The following is an 18,508-nucleotide window of genomic DNA, read 5'->3' as shown; positions in this document are numbered from 1 at the left end:
CATTCCAGGTAGCATGGGGAGACTCGGATACTGGCTTTGTGTGGACGACAGCGTATTAAATAGAAAGTCGTCTTCAATTGGCTCTGAATGAAGGTTGACATTATGAAACGCCGCTGCCCTTGACACCACTTGTGCGTTGGCTGTACTATCTTCTGGTGGTGACAGTCTAGCTGGATAACAGTCAGGACTATTATCTGACACTGGCGCATCATAAAGATCCCACGCGTCTGGATCGTCTTGACTCATCCCTGTATGAGTCGGGGATTGCATCATTGGTGGTGTGGCTACCGGCGATGGTTGCGGAGAGCGTGGTGGAGGTGGTGGCGGGCTTACTTGTTTAGCCACCTTAGCCTGTGGCTGCTTGTCCTTCTCCTGGAAGGCAAGTTTGTGTTTCATTCTAATAGGAGGGAGAGTGCTGATCTTCCCTGTTTCTTTTTGGATGTGGAGCCTTCTTTGGGTGTAATCTGGCTCCATTGTCTCCAGTTCCTGTCCAAATCTATGTGTTTTCATTTGTGAGGACAGTCCTTGTTCCTCTGTGTAGGAACTTGTTTTCGGTTCTGAGGCCGGATGTTTCGGTATCGAAACCTTTTCGGCTACTTTTTTCAGTTCCGACGAAACCTTTTTTATTTTCGGCCTCGTGGTCTCTCGGTGCCGACCCATTTCGGTGCCGCTGTCTCGGTGCCGAACTTGCTCGGAGCCGCTGTCTCGGGCCCGAGATTGCTGTGTGGCGGTATCTCGACCGGAGTCGGATGACTTCGAAACCAGCGTGCCCTTTTTCGGTGCAGATGATCGGTCACCTATATTTCGGGTTAAGCCATGGCCTGTTGGCGGTGGCGTCCCCTAGGCTTTTGTGGTCTTCTCGTGAGTTTTATGTTTCGACGTCTTACTCACGGTTTTCAGCGTTTCTTCTGGATCGAGCTCGTCCGAGTCAGACTCCTGGATGGAGAAGGTTTCTTCTTCCTCCTCGAAACACCATTGTCCTGTCGGCGCCGACGCCATCTGCAGTCTTCTAGCTCTTCGTTCTCTTAATGTTTTTCTGGACCGAAACGCTCGACAGGCTTCACAAGTATCTTCCTTGTGCTCTGGAGACAAACACAAGTTACAGACCAGATGCTGATCTGTATACGGATACTTGTGACATTTTGGGCAGAAGCGGAATGGGGTCCGTTCCATCAGCCTTGAAGAGACACGTGGCTGGGCCGACCAGGCCCCGACGGGAGATCGAAAAAACCCCGAAGGGCCACCGGAGCTCTTCAAAAGTCGGTGTCGATCTGTTATAACTAACCCGATACCGAACGCAAACAATACCGACGATTTTTCCGAGATTCTAACTAACTTTCCGACCCGAAACCCAGAGCGAAAAGGAACACGTCCGAACCCGATGGCGGAAAAAAAACAATCTAAGATGGAGTCGACGCCCATGCGCAATGGAGGCGAAATGGGAGGAGTCCCTCGATCCCGTGACTCAAAAAGACTTCTTCGAAGAAAAAACAACTTTTAACACTCCGAGCCCAACACTAGATGGCGGGATGTGCACAGCATGTGTATCTGCAGCTACACATGCCATCGAACATACATATTATATATATATATATATATATATATTGTACCAGATATGAACCTTGGCATGGTGCATGGTTACAAATGGTTGCCAGGCTGGAGCCTTGACAATTTCTTGTTTGATTTTCTCAAACATTTTTCCACATTCAGACCACACTAATATAGACTCTTTTTAATAATAACCTGAAACATTCTGTGTTTTTGGCAAAGTCCTTTAAAAATTTTGTATAGAACTCACACATACCAAGGAAAGATAATAATTGATCCCTAGTTTTTGGAGTAGGAGTTTCTAAAATGTTCATTATCAGACTTGGTTTGGGCTTGATTCCTTGTGCTGAAAAAGTGTGTCCTAAATATTCTATTTCCTTGAATTTGAAAATACACTTGTCTTTTCTTAATGTAACTTCTCTTTTCTCCAACGTATTTAAGATATCACCCAAAATGTTATGGTCCACTTTATTTGAGAAAACCAGAATGTCATCTTGAAATACTACAACATGGAGGTAATCCTGAAACATGTCTGACATTAACCTTTGCAAAATGGCAGCTCTCGATGCTAGACCAAAAGGCAACCTACAGAACTGAAAAGTTCCATCAGGAGTGACAAAAGCAATTATAAGTATGGAATCTATACCAAGTTCCACCTGATGGTAGGCGGATTTTAAATCTAGTTTGCTAAAGCAACTCGCCGAACCAATTTTCGTTATCAAGTCTTCAATTCTTGGCAATGGGAAATTATCTGTCCATTTAGCTTTATTCAAACTTCTCAAATCGAACACACATTTTTAGGTCACCTGTTTTTTCCTTGCTACCACTATGGGAGACAACCACAAGGTTGCATCAACTTTTTCAACTACACCTTGACACACAAATCTTTCAACAGATTGGATAACTCTGTCCTCAGACTCAAAGGTGCGTTTCGTAATTTGTGTTTAAAACGAACTGCTCCTTCTTTGACTTTTATAATGTGAGCAAAATTTGTAATCTTTCCTAATCCATCTCGAAATACTCTTTCAAATTTTCCTCCCAAACTTCTTTAACATTAGAAATATGCTTATTTAGGCTTACATCCTTTTGGTCACTAAAGACAGGTTTATCACACCCCGGTTTAACTGTTAATTTGAAATCAGCTTGATGTAGCAACCCTAAAACATTGATTCCTCTTTTTGTCCCACACCTTCCGTTGAGTAGCATTGTCAAAAACCTCCTAGGAAGCTTTGAAATAACCAATCAGATCCATCTTACTTCCCTCAAAAGCCACTGTTGACACATCGGGCGAATGAAGAGTTTTACTGCTCCATAATTTGTTAAATTTGTCTTGTGACACAACTGTAATACGAGGTCCTGTGTCAACATAGTTTTATTCCTACTCCATCATTCAAAATTTCAATATCAGGATCCACTACTTTACTTATTTGTGGCTCTGTACTTTTAACTACAAACAAGTACTCACTCTTTGTTGCCACATTGATCACACCCATGTCATCATTCTCATTAAACGCACACCGAACACCATTCCTTTTTGCTCCTCTACACACTGAAAAAAAATGCACCATTTTTCCACAATCTCTAAATTGCTGATTTACAGCTGGACAATTATTAAAAGATAACATGTGAAGTAGAGACCCACATCTTTAACAGCTGATTTTCGGACTCATTTTGACTTGTGTGCTATACTTGCTGCCGCTAGCCATAGCTTGTTTCTTGCTGTCAAAGATTTGATCACTTGTATATACTTGTTTCCATACTATTGTTATTATGACAAGAAACACTTTTGTTCCTAGCAGCTCCTGAAATTGTTGTATTGGACAAAGACACTTAACTGCTTTGCATTCTCAAATGAACAATTCAATACTCTTCGTTATGTCAATGGCTTTGGCTAACGAAGGATCTGTGCATGTCAACAACTTCCCTTGAAGTTTCTTAGAATGACATCTGGCAACTGATTTATCTTTAATTAGTTGCAACGTAAAGTTCTCAAAGTCACATTTTGCTGCCAGTACTTTTAAAGCCGTTTTAAACGTGTCTACACTTTCAGTGGGATTTTGTGACCTAGTAAAACATGTATATCTAGGTACTACAATATTGTTTGTTCTAATGAAATATTTATCTACAGGTTCATATATAGGTAGATAATCAAAAGTGTTCTGACCCTCCACTCCCAAATAATAATACATTAAACTCTTCTTTCTCTCCGGTCTAAATCGTTGCCCATCAATGCTCCTAAATAGGCCTTAAATGATCTCAACCTAACTTCCATTCAAGAGGTGGGTCGCCTGGATCTTGGAGAAAAGGTGCTTGGGGTGAAAAAAATGTTATGCTGTCAAGCTAAATGAGTAAATCTATACTATTACCCAGGAAACTAACTGCCCCAAACAAGATTTTGTAAAAATGATCGATTCTGTAAAAATGACCTGCACTGTTTAAAGTGTGCACATCACTGAATAATATATGGCACTGCACATCACTGAATAATATATGGCACAAGAATCGCTTCTGTGTAGTATTGCCGATCCTTCTCTTTTTGTAGAAGCAGAAGTCTAAATGTTGCCAGAATGTGTCATCTGCCTGTGCCAACTATATAACATAAAGGTGTGCCTATCACCGTAAGCACAATGAAACTTCCAAACGTGTTATGTGTATAACATAAAGGTGTGCCTATCACTGTAAGCACAATGAACCTCCCGAATGTCGTGTTTTGTGCTTTTCCTGATTGCATTGTCCCAATGTTGCAAAATGGCCACCCTTACGTCGTCCGACATAGGTTTTCCTGGGAAATAGTTCTTGTTTCCTCAACCTTCCTGTCATCCGCTGTCAGACGCTCATGTTTTGTTCTGAAAGGTAGTGTAGAACCGAAACAGAGCGTGCAAACTCAAGCGCGAGGCTACACACAAAGCGCTCAAGCCAAACCGCCTCGAAGAAAACCTCCCAACACACGATAATGAAGTTAATAAAGCTACAATCTCACCGATTCCAATTGTTGCTGACCATAATGCAAAACATCCCTGCGCCCCTTATGTGCATAAGCTCCTTCAGTAATTGTGACCAAGTGTTCTTAGTCATGTAGCCGTAGGTTATCAACAATTAAATCTTCTCCTTATCCTCGTTGAATTTTTCATCTTTGTCGTGAACTTTGTAGTGATTCTCCTCTCACGAGTAGACTTAAAGATGTTTATTGAGAATAGGCAGCACTTCCAGTATAAACGGGGCACAGGGTACGACTGTCGGGGAACAAATGGAACACACCTACATCACACAGCACACTGATGTCAAGGTGTTCCACTCCTTTATAATGGCAATCACCACACCTGGGATTGCCATCCGCTACAACCTGAGCAACTCAGAGTACGCCAAGATATCACGCATTGCCCGGGAGATAAGGGTCACTTACCCGGCGGATCCGGAGGAGTCGTACACGCTACAGCTTCTACTGGACCTAGGTACTGCTAGGGGGATGATCTTGCACACGTACAAGGCCCTGAAGGAGCATAGAGTGGACAAGGATTTGCGATAGATGGACTGCAGACCTGCTGTTGCCCCTCACAGATGGTGAGTGCCAACAGGCATTTGCACAGGTCTATAAAGGTAGCCAGCAATGCCTGTTTTAAACTTGCAAAATTCCACTATCTGCACCGCACCTATCTAGTTTTATGTGGCATTCTCCCGAGATTGCCCTCGATGGGGGTTTGAGCCAGATGTCCCTTCATAGGACTTGAGGCTGCGCAACACTACAGAGTTACTGGGTCAGAATACGAAGCGAGTTATGGGAGGTCACAAGAGTCCAGATTGAAACCTCCATCAAACACTGCCTGTTGGGCGTGTTAATGACCCCCCCAAAAAAAAAGAAGACCAGAGTGCAACATAAGTTTGCACTGCTGGGTCTGGTGTTGGCTAAACAAACGCACTGCAATACATCAGACATGTCCACCTCTCCCCCAAATGGTCGGGTGGAGAGCGGACCTTTGAGAGTGGGGTGTGGCAGTAGAGTGACGACTAAAACCGGTCCGCACAGACAAGAATGCACTGGGGGACCGGAGGTTATGGAGTGATATGCTAAAGGTACTGGTTGCTGAATAGTCGCAGTAGGCCACATCCACGGGCAATTTGCAGGCCGTGGAGACAGATTTGACCCGGGTTACTTTGGAAAGAACTCTTTAGCCCCCTGAATGGTGTGTGGCTGAGATGGTGTGGGCGAACCTATGAGGTTGAGCTTATGTATAGATAGATGAAGGGAGAAGTAATCTTAGTGCACATACCCTTGATCACACAGAGGTTCCACTTGAAGTGGGTCCATCCTTGCAGATACTGCAGAAGTTGCGGATGCCGAGTGTCACAGAAAAGGTAAGACAGTATTAGATGGGTTGGGCTCAGAGTCTCCTTATGCACCCGATCCCAACTTCCAGGACCCCACCTCGGTAGGGAGGGAGACTTGAATAACACCAGGACTCCCTGATTCCCCAAAATCACTACTCCCTTCCTACACACAATATTGGGGTGGACGAGCGCTCGCCGTCTTGCTGTAGCAGTCAAGGTTAACATTTGAATTATTGTCTGGGAGGTTCTTTCCTTTAAATCTGTACATTGTTTGCTTTTATCCTGTTCTGGCACTGCACACTCGCACTGCTTTGCACCCATGGAGTCCCAACTGCATGATTAGTGCTGGTGGTTGAATTGTCCTCCAGACTGTCAGTGGAGAGAACCATGACCCGCGACATTAGTTTATTACACATGGCTGGTTACATTTGGGTACTACTGTTATATGTTATATACTAACACTGCATATGCCAAATTCTAGTATGCTACTCTGTGTGATTACTGAATTAAGACAAGTTTAAATAAAATGTATACATGGAGCTGAATTCAACCTAAAGGAGTAGAAAGGATTCTCTCCAAGAGGAGGTGTCACTACAAGTCAGACCGCTACAGTAGGTATGTGTCAGACCCCATTTGGGGACAATAAATCAAGAATAACTACTGGGCCTCTAACTATGGCAGTTGAAGTAGTTAGACTCTGATGTTACAGAGCTCATTCTGTTATTGCTCTGCAAGTTGGGCAGAGTACAATCTCTTAAGCATTTTACTAAGTGGTAGTGATTGCAAGCAGACACAATTCTCTGACAGTTGCTTGGGAAGGAAGCTCTAGCTCAAAGCTCAACAAGCATAGAAGAACTAAATAAAACTGGTTTGGCGGCTTCACTGTCGGGTAGAAAGTAAAAGCACTGTACAGTAACTGTAGAAAACAGATGTCAGTAATGGACCTGCAATGTGTGCCTTTGGTGTTTGGGCTACAGTAACGGCATGGTTTGAACACCATAATTTTGGGTGTGGACATCATTCCCTTGCACACTGCTTTTACTTTGAAATTGCCTAATCCCCACAAAGGAGGCAGCAAAACTCCGGATCTACATTCTAAGATGCAGAAGAAAGGAACAATTGGTGGTGCACAAACGCAGTAAATGCCTGCGGCTGCTCTTTGTCACTTCCGTGATCCGAGGCAAATGCAGAATCACACAGCCCCATCTAGAGGCACACAGGAGAACTGCTTTGAAAAACGTACAGATTAAATCTTGCGCTTGCGGGTTATTCTGAAGGTAAAGAAATTGCTGTTAGACGTATCCAGCAGTACTAGATTCTGTAAACTAGTTTTGAAATAATTTATAAGAGATAATTTTGTAGCATCAAATTTTATACAAATGAAAACCTCAAATCTTAAAATGTAAGCTTGCAATTTATTTTGTGTGCTTAACAGTTATCAACAGGTTTTTTTCAAGATGAGAAACAAACAACTTACTGCTCTCCTTCTTCAGGTGGATTCCAGGATTCATCAATTAGATGAAAGACTGAGTCAAAGTAGCTGAGGTAGAATTGCCAGTCATCTGAGCTACATCATAACAAGAGAGAAGAGCAAAAATCAGCATAATGAAACCCAATATACAGCAATACAAGTGAATCACCTCAATATATGAAATGGGCATCTACTTAAGTGTATGTGAACATTTCAGTACGCCTAGAGGAAAACAAAACAGCCTTTTTATGTCTGTATTGCTTTTGTAAGACTATTGTTTTTACTGTAGCTGGACTAATGATTTTTACCTTCACTCCAACAGTCCTGAAACTTAGGGCAACAGAAGCTTAGGTGCTACCCTAGGCTGGAGTATTTCTAAAATCAAAGATATCGATGGTTGCGTTGTTTCCAAGGGCATATTTAGTTTTGATACTCCTCTTGCTGAGACATCTTGAAGTGTGATGTCATCACCCAATGGTACTGAAGATGTTAACTGAACAGGAGATGCTGGTGTATAGGTTGTCAACTCTGTACTGTATCAACAGACTGCTAGCTTGTGTGAAATCGTGTACGCCTACACAAAAGAGAAGAATGAGGTGAAGTTGTCCTACTCCTGCTCGCTCTTCAGTCTTCCAAAATGCCTCTTAGTCTGATGCCTTCTGTCGGCTTCAGTGGTCCAGAAGATATCTTTTCTGCAAATTTCAGGGACCGAGAGAGGCAGGTAGACATACTGTGCAGAATTTGTGTGTGCAACTGCCTTCTTCCTCCCATATAAGGGAAACTTGGAAAAAAGGAATGGCATTTTGGCTGAAAATCCAGTCAGAAACTGGTGAAAAGATGGTCCTCTCAACAAAAGATGTTAAAAAACATCAGGTGAAACGGTATGATTGTTTTTCAATGAAAAGCAATGATTAATTTGAGGTACCAAAAAAAAAAAGACATTCTGGGATCTTAAAGAGAAATGGTCCCTTTTTCAAGGCTCTCTTAAACATAACTCTAGAGACTGCATGTCTTACAGTTATGTACTCAGTCCTAAAATACGGCTGTCTTGTTTTCCACATTAGACTACTGCAATGCCGTTCTATAGACATAACTGAAGATTTTGTCTCAAACATTTATGAGCATGATGCCTTTTAGGTTTCCACTCAAAAGATTTATGAATAGATTTATGGAAATACTTTTGACATGGTCACCCCTCCACACACACTTTCTGCCTGAATTTTGGTGCAATTTTAACTCAAAGTGCACTGGGCCCCTGCTAAACAGGTCCCCAGTGCCGTATCTTGTTCCTTAAAACTGCCATCCTTTTTTCCCCCAATTGGCAAACTTTTAGCTACCACTGTAAGACCGAAGTAAAAGGTGCCCCTGGTATTTAGGGCATGGGGTACTTAAGGAAGGCCCTTGAGGGCTGCAGCACAGATTGTGGGACCCTCTCACGAAGTGTATACAGTGCTGCTTTCACCTCCCGGCTGTCTTGGTGCAAAACTAAAATAAAAACATGACATGGCACACAACCTGTGTGCCCTGTCCCCTTCAGACTGCATGCAATATTTGTAAATCACCCCTCTAACAGGTATTCCAGCACTAAAGGAGAGGTGCATTTTATCACATGTGAGGGCATACCTGCATGATCAGCTATGCCTTTGTTGATTCTCAGATATGGCAAGTTAACAGGGAAGCCATTTTAAGTACAGGTACTAGACACTGGTCATTAGGAGTTCCCCCAGCTACGTGATAGCTTCAATAAAAATAGGAATGTATGGTATCAAACATCTCATATTAATAAACCCTCACTGAATCCAGAGATGGATTTATTAATACATGCACACAGAGGGCACCTTAAAAGTGCCCCCTGAAAACCTACCAACTCCTAGCATGGGCACTGACTGGTCAAAAGCAGTACAGCCGCCTTAAGACTGAGTTCTGGCTCATCGAGGTGAAAGCCAATACTCTTGAGGGCTCAGAACAAAGACCTCTTCTGGGCAGAGATGTAACCTCCTCTCCCAGGCAGGATGGACATTCCAGGGCAGGGCACTACAAAGGCGTTGCCTCCTTTAAAGTGCGACTCAGGCCTCTCCAAACGGTAGAGAAGGCCGACCCCCAGTTCCTGACCATACTTTTGGCGTCAGGACCTGCAGCAATATTACTTAAATTAAGGTGGACGAGCTGAAGTGGACACTACTTTTTACATTCCTCCATCTTGTGTGGAATGAATTAGGCCAACAGGGTTAGGGCTATGCCCACTTCCCAAAGGAAGTAGTCATAAGAAAGTTGCAGTCACCCTAAAGGTGATTAGCCCATTGGCAACCTCCTGGAACTCCCTGCAACGCCCCTAAATTCAGTATTTAGGTGGCATCCCTGAATCCTAGAAGTCAGATTCCGGTCGACCTAAAAAGAGCCGGACAACACAGAGGTCGCACCTGCAGAGAAACTGAAGACACCAACTGACTTGACCTCAGCCCTACTTCCCTGTCTGGAGAACTCAAAGAACCTGCACCCAAATGATGACTTGTCCTGCAGCCCAGTGACCTCCAAAGCCTTGGGAAGGCTGTCTGCCTTTAATAAGGACCAAGAACTCCAGCGGCCAGCATACCTGTCCAAAAGAAACCACCATCAAAGAATAAGTTGTCTGCCTGGGGAACTGCAAAACCATCTCTGTAACCACCTCTGCACCAGATACCCACTGCACGAGTCCAAGCGGCCCACTGGTCCTGTGAAGGTTCCCCAGCGCATCTGAACAGGAGTCCACCATGGGCTGACCCCTGCCGGACTCCACAGCGACACCTGCAGCCTAAATCTGAGAACTCCCCCCTCACCGCGATCTGACCAGTAAGCGGTTTCTAATGCCAAGACACCCTTGCACCCGGAGCCCCTGAGCCTTGGGGAGCTGGACCATCTGTGTCCTTATGAGCCCCCCTGTCATCCCTATTTACCTAGGAAGCTGTAGGTTGTCCTCGCCCGGCCTCCTGGCCAGAGCATGCAGCATGCTTCTAAAAGTGATCTTCTCCTTTGAATAACATAAGGCACTCAATGCGGTGTTGGCACTCTGCACCCGGATACCCCTATGCAGCTAAGATTGCAAGTTTGGTGCGGTCTTGTGGCCCCTCCCTTGTATTTACCTCAAATCCAGGAGATCGACCCGTGACCATGCTTTACTCACCTGTGAGCAGCGCCTCATCGGTTACCCTCGGTCTCAATTTGTTAACATTGAGTGCCCGGCACTCTGGCCCCGGCACCCCTTAGGCGCTGATGATGTAGGTTTGGTGCTGCCTTGTGGTCCCCCCCCCGCCTGCCTGCCATCACTAATTGTGTAGCAAATGTTGCAGTAGTAATAACAAAGATGCCAAAGAAGAGGTCATCCATGATATAATGGAGTAATTAATTGTGCATGGCGAAGGTATGAGTTCTAGTTATCTTAGGGAGTGAGTTCTAGTTACTCGAAAGAAATAACTGTAACTGCTGAATTTCCATGGTTTTGTACGAGTAAATTCAGAACCTAAATATAATGTCCTTGTTTTTTTCCTTTGAATTTCTATGTTTTTTCAAAGTTTTTTTTTTTACTTATAGAAATTTTAATTACTTTACGTTAGTCTAACCACCACCAGGCACTGCAGCCCCCTTGTAACCACCCAACGCCGCACTGCCTTTTGCCATGTGCAGAGGTAGTTGGCTACAGGGCCTGTGTGAGTGGGTGCGTGAGTGGTGAGTGGGTGCGTGAGTCTGAGTGGGTGCGTGAGTCTGAGTGGGTGCGTGAGTCTGAGTGGGTGCGTGAGTCTGAGTGGGTGCGTGAGTCTGAGTGGGTGCGTGAGTCTGAGTGGGTGCGTGAGTCTCGAAGTGGGGGTGCCGGTGTCTGAGTGGGGGTGCGCCGGTGTCTGAGTGGGGGTGCGCCGGTGTCTGAGTGGGGGTGCGCCGGTGTCTGAGTAAATTCATTAGTGTATCAATGTGTCGGTGAAAGTTTTTTTTTAGAATTTTTTTGCACATTCTCGAATATTCGAGAATATAGTGCATTGTGAAGAACCATTTTAAACCCATAATGTTACCATCAATCACCCCTATATCACACCCCCAGATTCAAGGTACCTCCACGGTGACTCCTTATACCACTTGTTTCTATTTTCAGCCCCGGGGACCCTCTCCCATAACAGAAAATGGCAGCCGCAACTTTCTAGTCAGGTTGCAGCTAGCCAATCATAGCATTGCTGTTACTGTGCAAATTAATTGCAATTATTGCTTAACTTTCGCGGGCAGAGGTATACAAATTTATTTTCCCCTTAATTTTTCACAAAATTACTGAATGGATTTACATGCAATAACCAAAAGCACAATCTGCGTTAAGGAATCTAGCTTTCTACCACATTTGGTGTAAATCCATCCAGTGGTTCAGGCTGTAGTCGTTTAAAAGGTCCTATGGGAATTAACATGGGAAACACAACTTTTTTGACCAGCCCCTTTTCTCGGCCCCCGCTTGACAGTTCACTCTAAAACTTTCCATGCGCAACAAGAATCACCAGGGAACTAATTAAGCAAATTTTCATGAAGATTGGTCAAACTGTGCCAAAGAAATAGGCAAGTCAAAAAAGCTTTTTTTCTATGGAAACATGACGTGCATCAGGAAATTATTCAAGGGTTTATGACCATCACTAAAGATACTAATATGGAGTTTTGTTACTAATTTATAGACTCCTCCTTATTGGATACCTGCAAAGTACAGCGTGGTGCATTTCATCTCCTTGTACTGCTTAGGGCTAAAGCAAATGTTACAAGGTAGAATAAATGCTCCTTGAGGATGTGATTAGGTTGCAGGAGGTGTTTGGGGGGGGGACATGAAACTTGTACAAGTAATCAATATGTGACCACTGGTTTAAATTTACTGACTAGAGAACCACAATGCGTTATAAGTAATTAATGGAAAGGTTACTCTAGACTGGTTCTACAGCCATAATTCATCACACAAAATGCAATATTCTTGAATCATAAATTCATGAGTTCAGTCACACAAATACGCAGCTGGTGTTTAGTAATTTTCCAATAGCTTTTGCGCAGTGACTTCCAAAGGTCCTAACGGGATATATAGTGGTAACTTTCATTAACAATCTCTCATTATGACACATTTCCTTTTGCTTGATTGAAAAAGATATGTAATTTATAACGTGTATTGGAATGATGGGGCCTTTCACAGGTGACCCATGGCAGCTTAGTTATAACTCAACTACACATATGGGCAGCAAGATTATAAACACAAATGTAATCCTTTAGTAAATGCATCATAAGGGTATTGTAATATGACCAAGGAGAGTCACTGGAAGAAGGAAATCCCTATTTAGATCTCCAGTATGCCAACAAGACAATTTGTATAGATAGGTAACACAAAGAATAACCCTTGTGACAAATCGGATTGCTGGAAGGTTAAAGGAAAAGGAAAGCTTGCTATGCTATTGTCATCTCACAAATTTCATGAATCTCCAAAGCAGTTTCAGAGCGTGGATGGCATCCCTACAGATGCATGAGACATTTTGTCATCTAGCTACTGAAACCTACCTTTCCAGGTGCTATGAATTGAGAATCGCAAACCATTGATGATCATATATGCGAGAACCGAGGTGAAAGATGAATCAGGAAATGGGACTCAAGAACAAGTTATCATCCATTCACAGTTTCTTGAATTTTCTTGTTGTAGGCTAGTTACAAGAGGAGGCTAGGGTGCGGCGCACATAATTAACAGTGGCCGTGATTAATTCACACATTCAATCCATCATTTTTTTGTATACTTCAGACCGATACCCTAAGTGGAGCAGGTATGCAAAGAGGTGGGTCCTGTACATACTGTGCCACTGGAACCAAGCTATAACTGACTGATGAGCCCTAATAAGGGTTGCTTGTGTTTCGGTTCTGGGATAACCTGGCCCGGCAGTTCAGGTTGAATTGTTCCTTCTGTTCCATAACCAATAAGAGCTAATATGAACCACAAAAATTGGGTTGGTTAGCATGGTCTTACATTTAAATTAAACTGTTGGTATACACTGCTAGGTTCCAGAATATCTGAGAACAAACCTAATAAACTGCGTTCAATAATAAATACTTGTCAAAACCAAATTTAATGGACTACAACGGTCACAGATATTCTATACTTCCCCCATGTAGGGGAATTTACTATTCATGTAAGCTTTAAAAACAATAAAAAACAATGTGATCCAGTTTTGAAAATATGGAAGTGTATTGTATTAAGCACAAAAGAGGAATTAAACATACAACACATGGTTGCCCTTACCTGCTTCAAGTGCTTTGCAGAATATTTTTCTTTTCTTTCAGAAAGTACTTGAATGTGACATTACATTCAACTTTTTTTTTTTTTTTTTTAAACGCAAGTGTAGGAAGCTGGCCTGGTGTGTAGTGTCCAGGTATCACCTCTTAGTGAAATGTAGGCAGTGTCTAGAAGCAAGGCTCTCTAGAGGTAGCTGTGGATGAGCAGCCAAGGCTTATCTAGGAGACATACTGTAAGGAAATGCCTCCTTGGCATGGTTGCCCCCTGACTTTTTGCCTTTGCTGATGCTATGTTTACAATTGAAAGTGTGCTGAGGCCTGCTAACCAGGCCCCAGCACCAGTGTTCTTTCCCTAACCTGTACTTTTGTATCCACAATTGGCAGACCCTGGCATCCAGATAAGTCCCTTGTAACTGGTACTTCTAGTACCAAGGGCCCTGATGCCAAGGAAGGTCTCTAAGGGCTGCAGCATGTCTTATGCCACCCTGGAGACCTCTCACTCAGCACAGACACACTGCTTGCCAGCTTGTGTGTGCTAGTGAGGACAAAACGAGTAAGTCGACATGGCACTCCCCTCAGGGTGCCATGCCAGCCTCTCACTGCCTATGCAGTATAGGTAAGACACCCCTCTAGCAGGCCTTACAGCCCTAAGGCAGGGTGCACTATACCATAGGTGAGGGTACCAGTGCATGAGCATGGTACCCCTACAGTGTCTAAACAAAACCTTAGACATTGTAAGTGCAGGGTAGCCATAAGAGTATATGGTCTGGGAGTCTGTCAAACACGAACTCCACAGCACCATAATGGCTACACTGAAAACTGGGAAGTTTGGTATCAAACTTCTCAGCACAATAAATGCACACTGATGCCAGTGTACATTTTATTGCACAATACACCCCAGAGGGCACCTTAGAGGTGCCCCCTGAAACTTAACCGACTGTCTGTGTAGGCTGACTAGTTCCAGCAGCCTGCCACACCAGAGACATGTTGCTGGCCCCATGGGGAGAGTGCCTTTGTCACTCTGAGGCCAGTAACAAAGCCTGCACTGGGTGGAGATGCTAACACCTCCCCCAGGCAGGAGCTGTGACACCTGGCGGTGAGCCTCAAAGGCTCACCCCTTTGTCACAGCCCAGCAGGGCACTCCAGCTTAGTGGAGTTGCCCGCCCCCTCCGGCCACGGCCCCCACTTTTGGCGGCAAGGCTGGAGGGAACAAAGAAAGCAACAAGGAGGAGTCACTGGCCAGTCAGGACAGCCCCTAAGGTGTCCTGAGCTGAAGTGACTCTAACTTTTAGAAATCCTCCATCTTGCAGATGGAGGATTCCCCCAATAGGGTTAGGATTGTGACCCCCTCCCCTTGGGAGGAGGCACAAAGAGGGTGTACCCACCCTCAGGGCTAGTAGCCATTGGCTACTAACCCCCCAGACCTAAACACGCCCTTAAATTTAGTATTTAAGGGCTACCCTGAACCCTAGAAAATTAGATTCCTGCAAACTACAAGAAGAAGGACTGCCTAGCTGAAAACCCCTGCAGAGGAAGACCAGAAGACGACAACTGCCTTGGCTCCAGAAACTCACCGGCCTGTCTCCTGCCTTCCAAAGAACTCTGCTCCAGCAACGCCTTCCAAGGGACCAGCGACCTCTGAATCCTCTGAGGACTGCCCTGCTTCGAAAAAGACAAGAAACTCCCGAGGACAGCGGACCTGCTCCAAAAAGACTGCAACTTTGTTTCAAGGAGCAGCTTTAAAGACCCTGCAATCTCCCCGCAAGAAGCGTGAGACTTGCAACACTGCACCCGGCGACCCAGACTCGGCTGGTGGAGAACCAACACCTCAGGGAGGACCCCCGGACTACTCTACGACTGTGAGTACCAAAACCTGTCCCCCCTGAGCCCCCACAGCGCCGCCTGCAGAGGGAATCCCGAGGCTTCCCCTGACCGCGACTCTCTGAAACCTAAGTCCCGACGCCTGGAAAAGACCCTGCACCCGCAGCCCCCAGGACCTGAAGGACCGGACTTTCACTGCAGAAGTGACCCCGAGGAGTCCCTCTCCCTTGCCCAAGTGGAGGTTTCCCCGAGGAAGCCCCCCTTGCCTGCCTGCAGCGCTGAAGAGATCCCTTGATCTCTCATTGACTAACATTGCGAACCCGACGCTTGTTTCTACACTGCACCCGGCCGCCCCCGCGCTGCTGAGGGTGAAATTTCTGTGTGGGCTTGTGTCCCCCCCGGTGCCCTACAAAACCCCCCTGGTCTGCCCTCTGAAGACGCGGGTACTTACCTGCAAGCAGACCGGAACCGGGGCACCCCCTTCTCTCCATTCTAGCCTATGTGTTTTGGGCACCACTTTGAACTCTGCACCTGACCGGCCCTGAGCTGCTGGTGTGGTAACTTTGGGGTCGCTCTGAACCCCCAACGGTGGGCTACCTTGGACCAAGAACTGAACCCTGTAAGTGTCTTACTTACCTGGTAAAACTAACAAAAACGTACCTCCCCCAGGAACTGTGAAAATTGCACTGTGTCCACTTTTAAAGTAGCTATTTGTCAATAACTTGAAAAGTATACATGCAATTGAAATGATTCAAAGTTCCTAATGTACTTACCTGCAATACCTTTCAAACAAGATATTACATGTTAAATTTGAACCTGTGGTTCTTAAAATAAACTAAGAAAAGATATTTTTCTATACAAAACCTATTGGCTGGATTTGTCTCTGAGTGTGTGTACCTCATTTATTGTCTATGTGTATGTACAACAAATGCTTAACACTACTCCTTGGATAAGCCTACTGCTCGACCACACTACCACAAAATAGAGCATTAGTATTATCTATTTTTACCACTATTTTACCTCTAAGGGGAACCATTGGACTCTGTGCATGCTATTCCTTACTTTGAAATAGCACATACAGAGCCAACTTCCTACATTGGTGGATCAGCGGTGGGGTACAAGACTTTGCATTTGCTGGACTACTCAGCCAATACCTGATCACACAACAAATTCCAAAATTGTCATTAGAAATTGATTTTTGCAATTTGAAAAGTTTTCTAAATTCTTAAAAGACCTGCTAGGGCCTTGTGTTAGATCCTGTTTAGCATTTCTTTTAGAGTTTAAAAGTTTGTAAAAGTTTGAATTAGATTCTAGAACCAGTTTTAGATTCTTAAAAAGTATTCCAACTTTTAGAAGCAAAATGTCTAGCACAGATGTGGCTGTGGTAGAACTCGACACCACACCTTACCTCCATCTACAGATGAGAGAGCTAAGGTCACTCTGTAAACTAAAGAAAATAACCATAGGCCCCAAACCTACCAAAATACAGCTCCAGGAGCTTTTGGCAGAGTTTGAAAAGACCAACCCCTCTGAGGGTGGCAACTCAGAGGAAGAGGATAGTGACTTGGAGGAAAATTCCCCCCTACCAGTCCTATTTAGGGAGAACAGGGTCTCTCAAACCCTGACTCCAAAAATAGTAGTCAGAAATGCTGGCTCCCTCACAGGAGGGTCCAGCCTCTCTGAAATCACTGAAGATAACTCCAGTGAAGAGGACATCCAGTTAGCCAGGATGGCCAAAAGATTGGCTTTGGAAAAACAGATCCTAGCCATAGAGAGGGAAAGACAAGAGATGGGCCTAGGACCCATCAATGGTGGCAGCAACATAAATAGGGTCAGAGATTCTCCTGACATGTTGAAAATCCCTAAAGGGATTGTAACTAAATATGAAGATGGTGATGACATCACCAAATGGTTCACAGCTTTTGAGAGGGCTTGTGTAACCAGAAAAGTGAACAGATCTCACTGGGGTGCTCTCCTTTGGGAAATGTTCACAGGAAAGTGTAGGGATAGACTCCTCACACTCTCTGGAAAAGATGCAGAATCTTATGACCTCATGAAGGGTACCCTGATTGAGGGCTTTGGATTCTCCACTGAGGAGTATAGGATTAGATTCAGGGGGGCTCAAAAATCCTCGAGCCAGACCTGGGTTGACTTTGTAGACTACTCAGTAAAAACACTAGATGGTTGGATTCAAGGCAGTGGTGTAAGTAATTATGATGGGCTGTACAATTTATTTGTGAAAGAACACCTGTTAAGTAATTGTTTCAATGATAAACAGATCAGCATCTGGTAGACCTAGGACCAATTTCTCCCCAAGAATTGGGAAAGAAGGCGGACCATTGGGTCAAGACAAGGGTGTCCAAAACTTCCACAGGGGGTGACCAAAAGAAAGGGGTCACAAAACCTCCCCAGGGGAAAGGTGGTGAGACAGCCAAAAATAAAAATAGTAAAGAGTCTTCTACAGGCCCCCAAAAACCTGCACAGGAGGGTGGGCCCAGAGCCTCTTCACAAAACAATCCTGGGTACAAGGGTAAAAACTTTGATCCCAAAAAGGCCTGGTGTCGAAACTGTAGTCAGTCTGGACACCAAACTGGAGACAAGGCCTGTCCCAAGAAAAGTTCCACTCCAAACTCCAATCCAGGTAACACTGGAATGGCTAGTCTACAAGTGGGATCAACAGTGTGCCCAGAGCAAATCAGGGTCCACACTGAAGCTACTCTAGTCTCTGAGGGTGGGGTGGATTTAGCCACACTAGCTACCTGGCCCCCTAACATGCAAAAATACAGGCAGCAGCTCTTTATTAATGGGACAAGTGTAGAGGGCCTGAGGGATACAGGTGCCAGTGTCACCATGGTGACAGAGAAACTTGTTTCCCCTGGCCAATACCTGACTGGAAAAACTTATACAGTCACCAATGCTGACAATCAAACTAAAGCACATCCCATGGCAATGGTAACTTTAGAATGGGGAGGGGTCAATGGCCTGAAACAGGTGGTGGTCTCCTCAAACATCCCAGTAGACTGTCTGCTTGGAAATGACCTGGAGTCCTCAGCATGGGCTGAGGTAGAGCTAAAAACCCAT

At 44.7% G+C, this 18,508-nt stretch overlaps 1 protein-coding gene across 2 annotated transcripts in view; it reads right to left on the bottom strand.

The window, feature by feature from the left end:
* The window catches only part of NAA25 (N-alpha-acetyltransferase 25, NatB auxiliary subunit), a 561,072-nt gene that overhangs the window by 404,876 nt on the left and 137,688 nt on the right, over positions 1–18,508 (bottom strand). For both annotated transcript variants that reach the window (XM_069214819.1, XM_069214820.1), the window contains exon 9: positions 7,352–7,441. In XM_069214819.1, the coding sequence (XP_069070920.1) occupies positions 7,352–7,441 (90 nt within the window). The remainder of the gene's footprint in view (positions 1–7,351; positions 7,442–18,508) is intronic.

This window comes from Pleurodeles waltl, chromosome 11 (assembly GCF_031143425.1).
Source record: "Pleurodeles waltl isolate 20211129_DDA chromosome 11, aPleWal1.hap1.20221129, whole genome shotgun sequence".
Lineage (NCBI taxonomy): Eukaryota > Metazoa > Chordata > Amphibia > Caudata > Salamandridae > Pleurodeles > Pleurodeles waltl.
The sequence above is the reverse complement of the archived record's forward strand: the minus strand, read 5'-3'. Positions and strand labels throughout refer to the sequence as shown.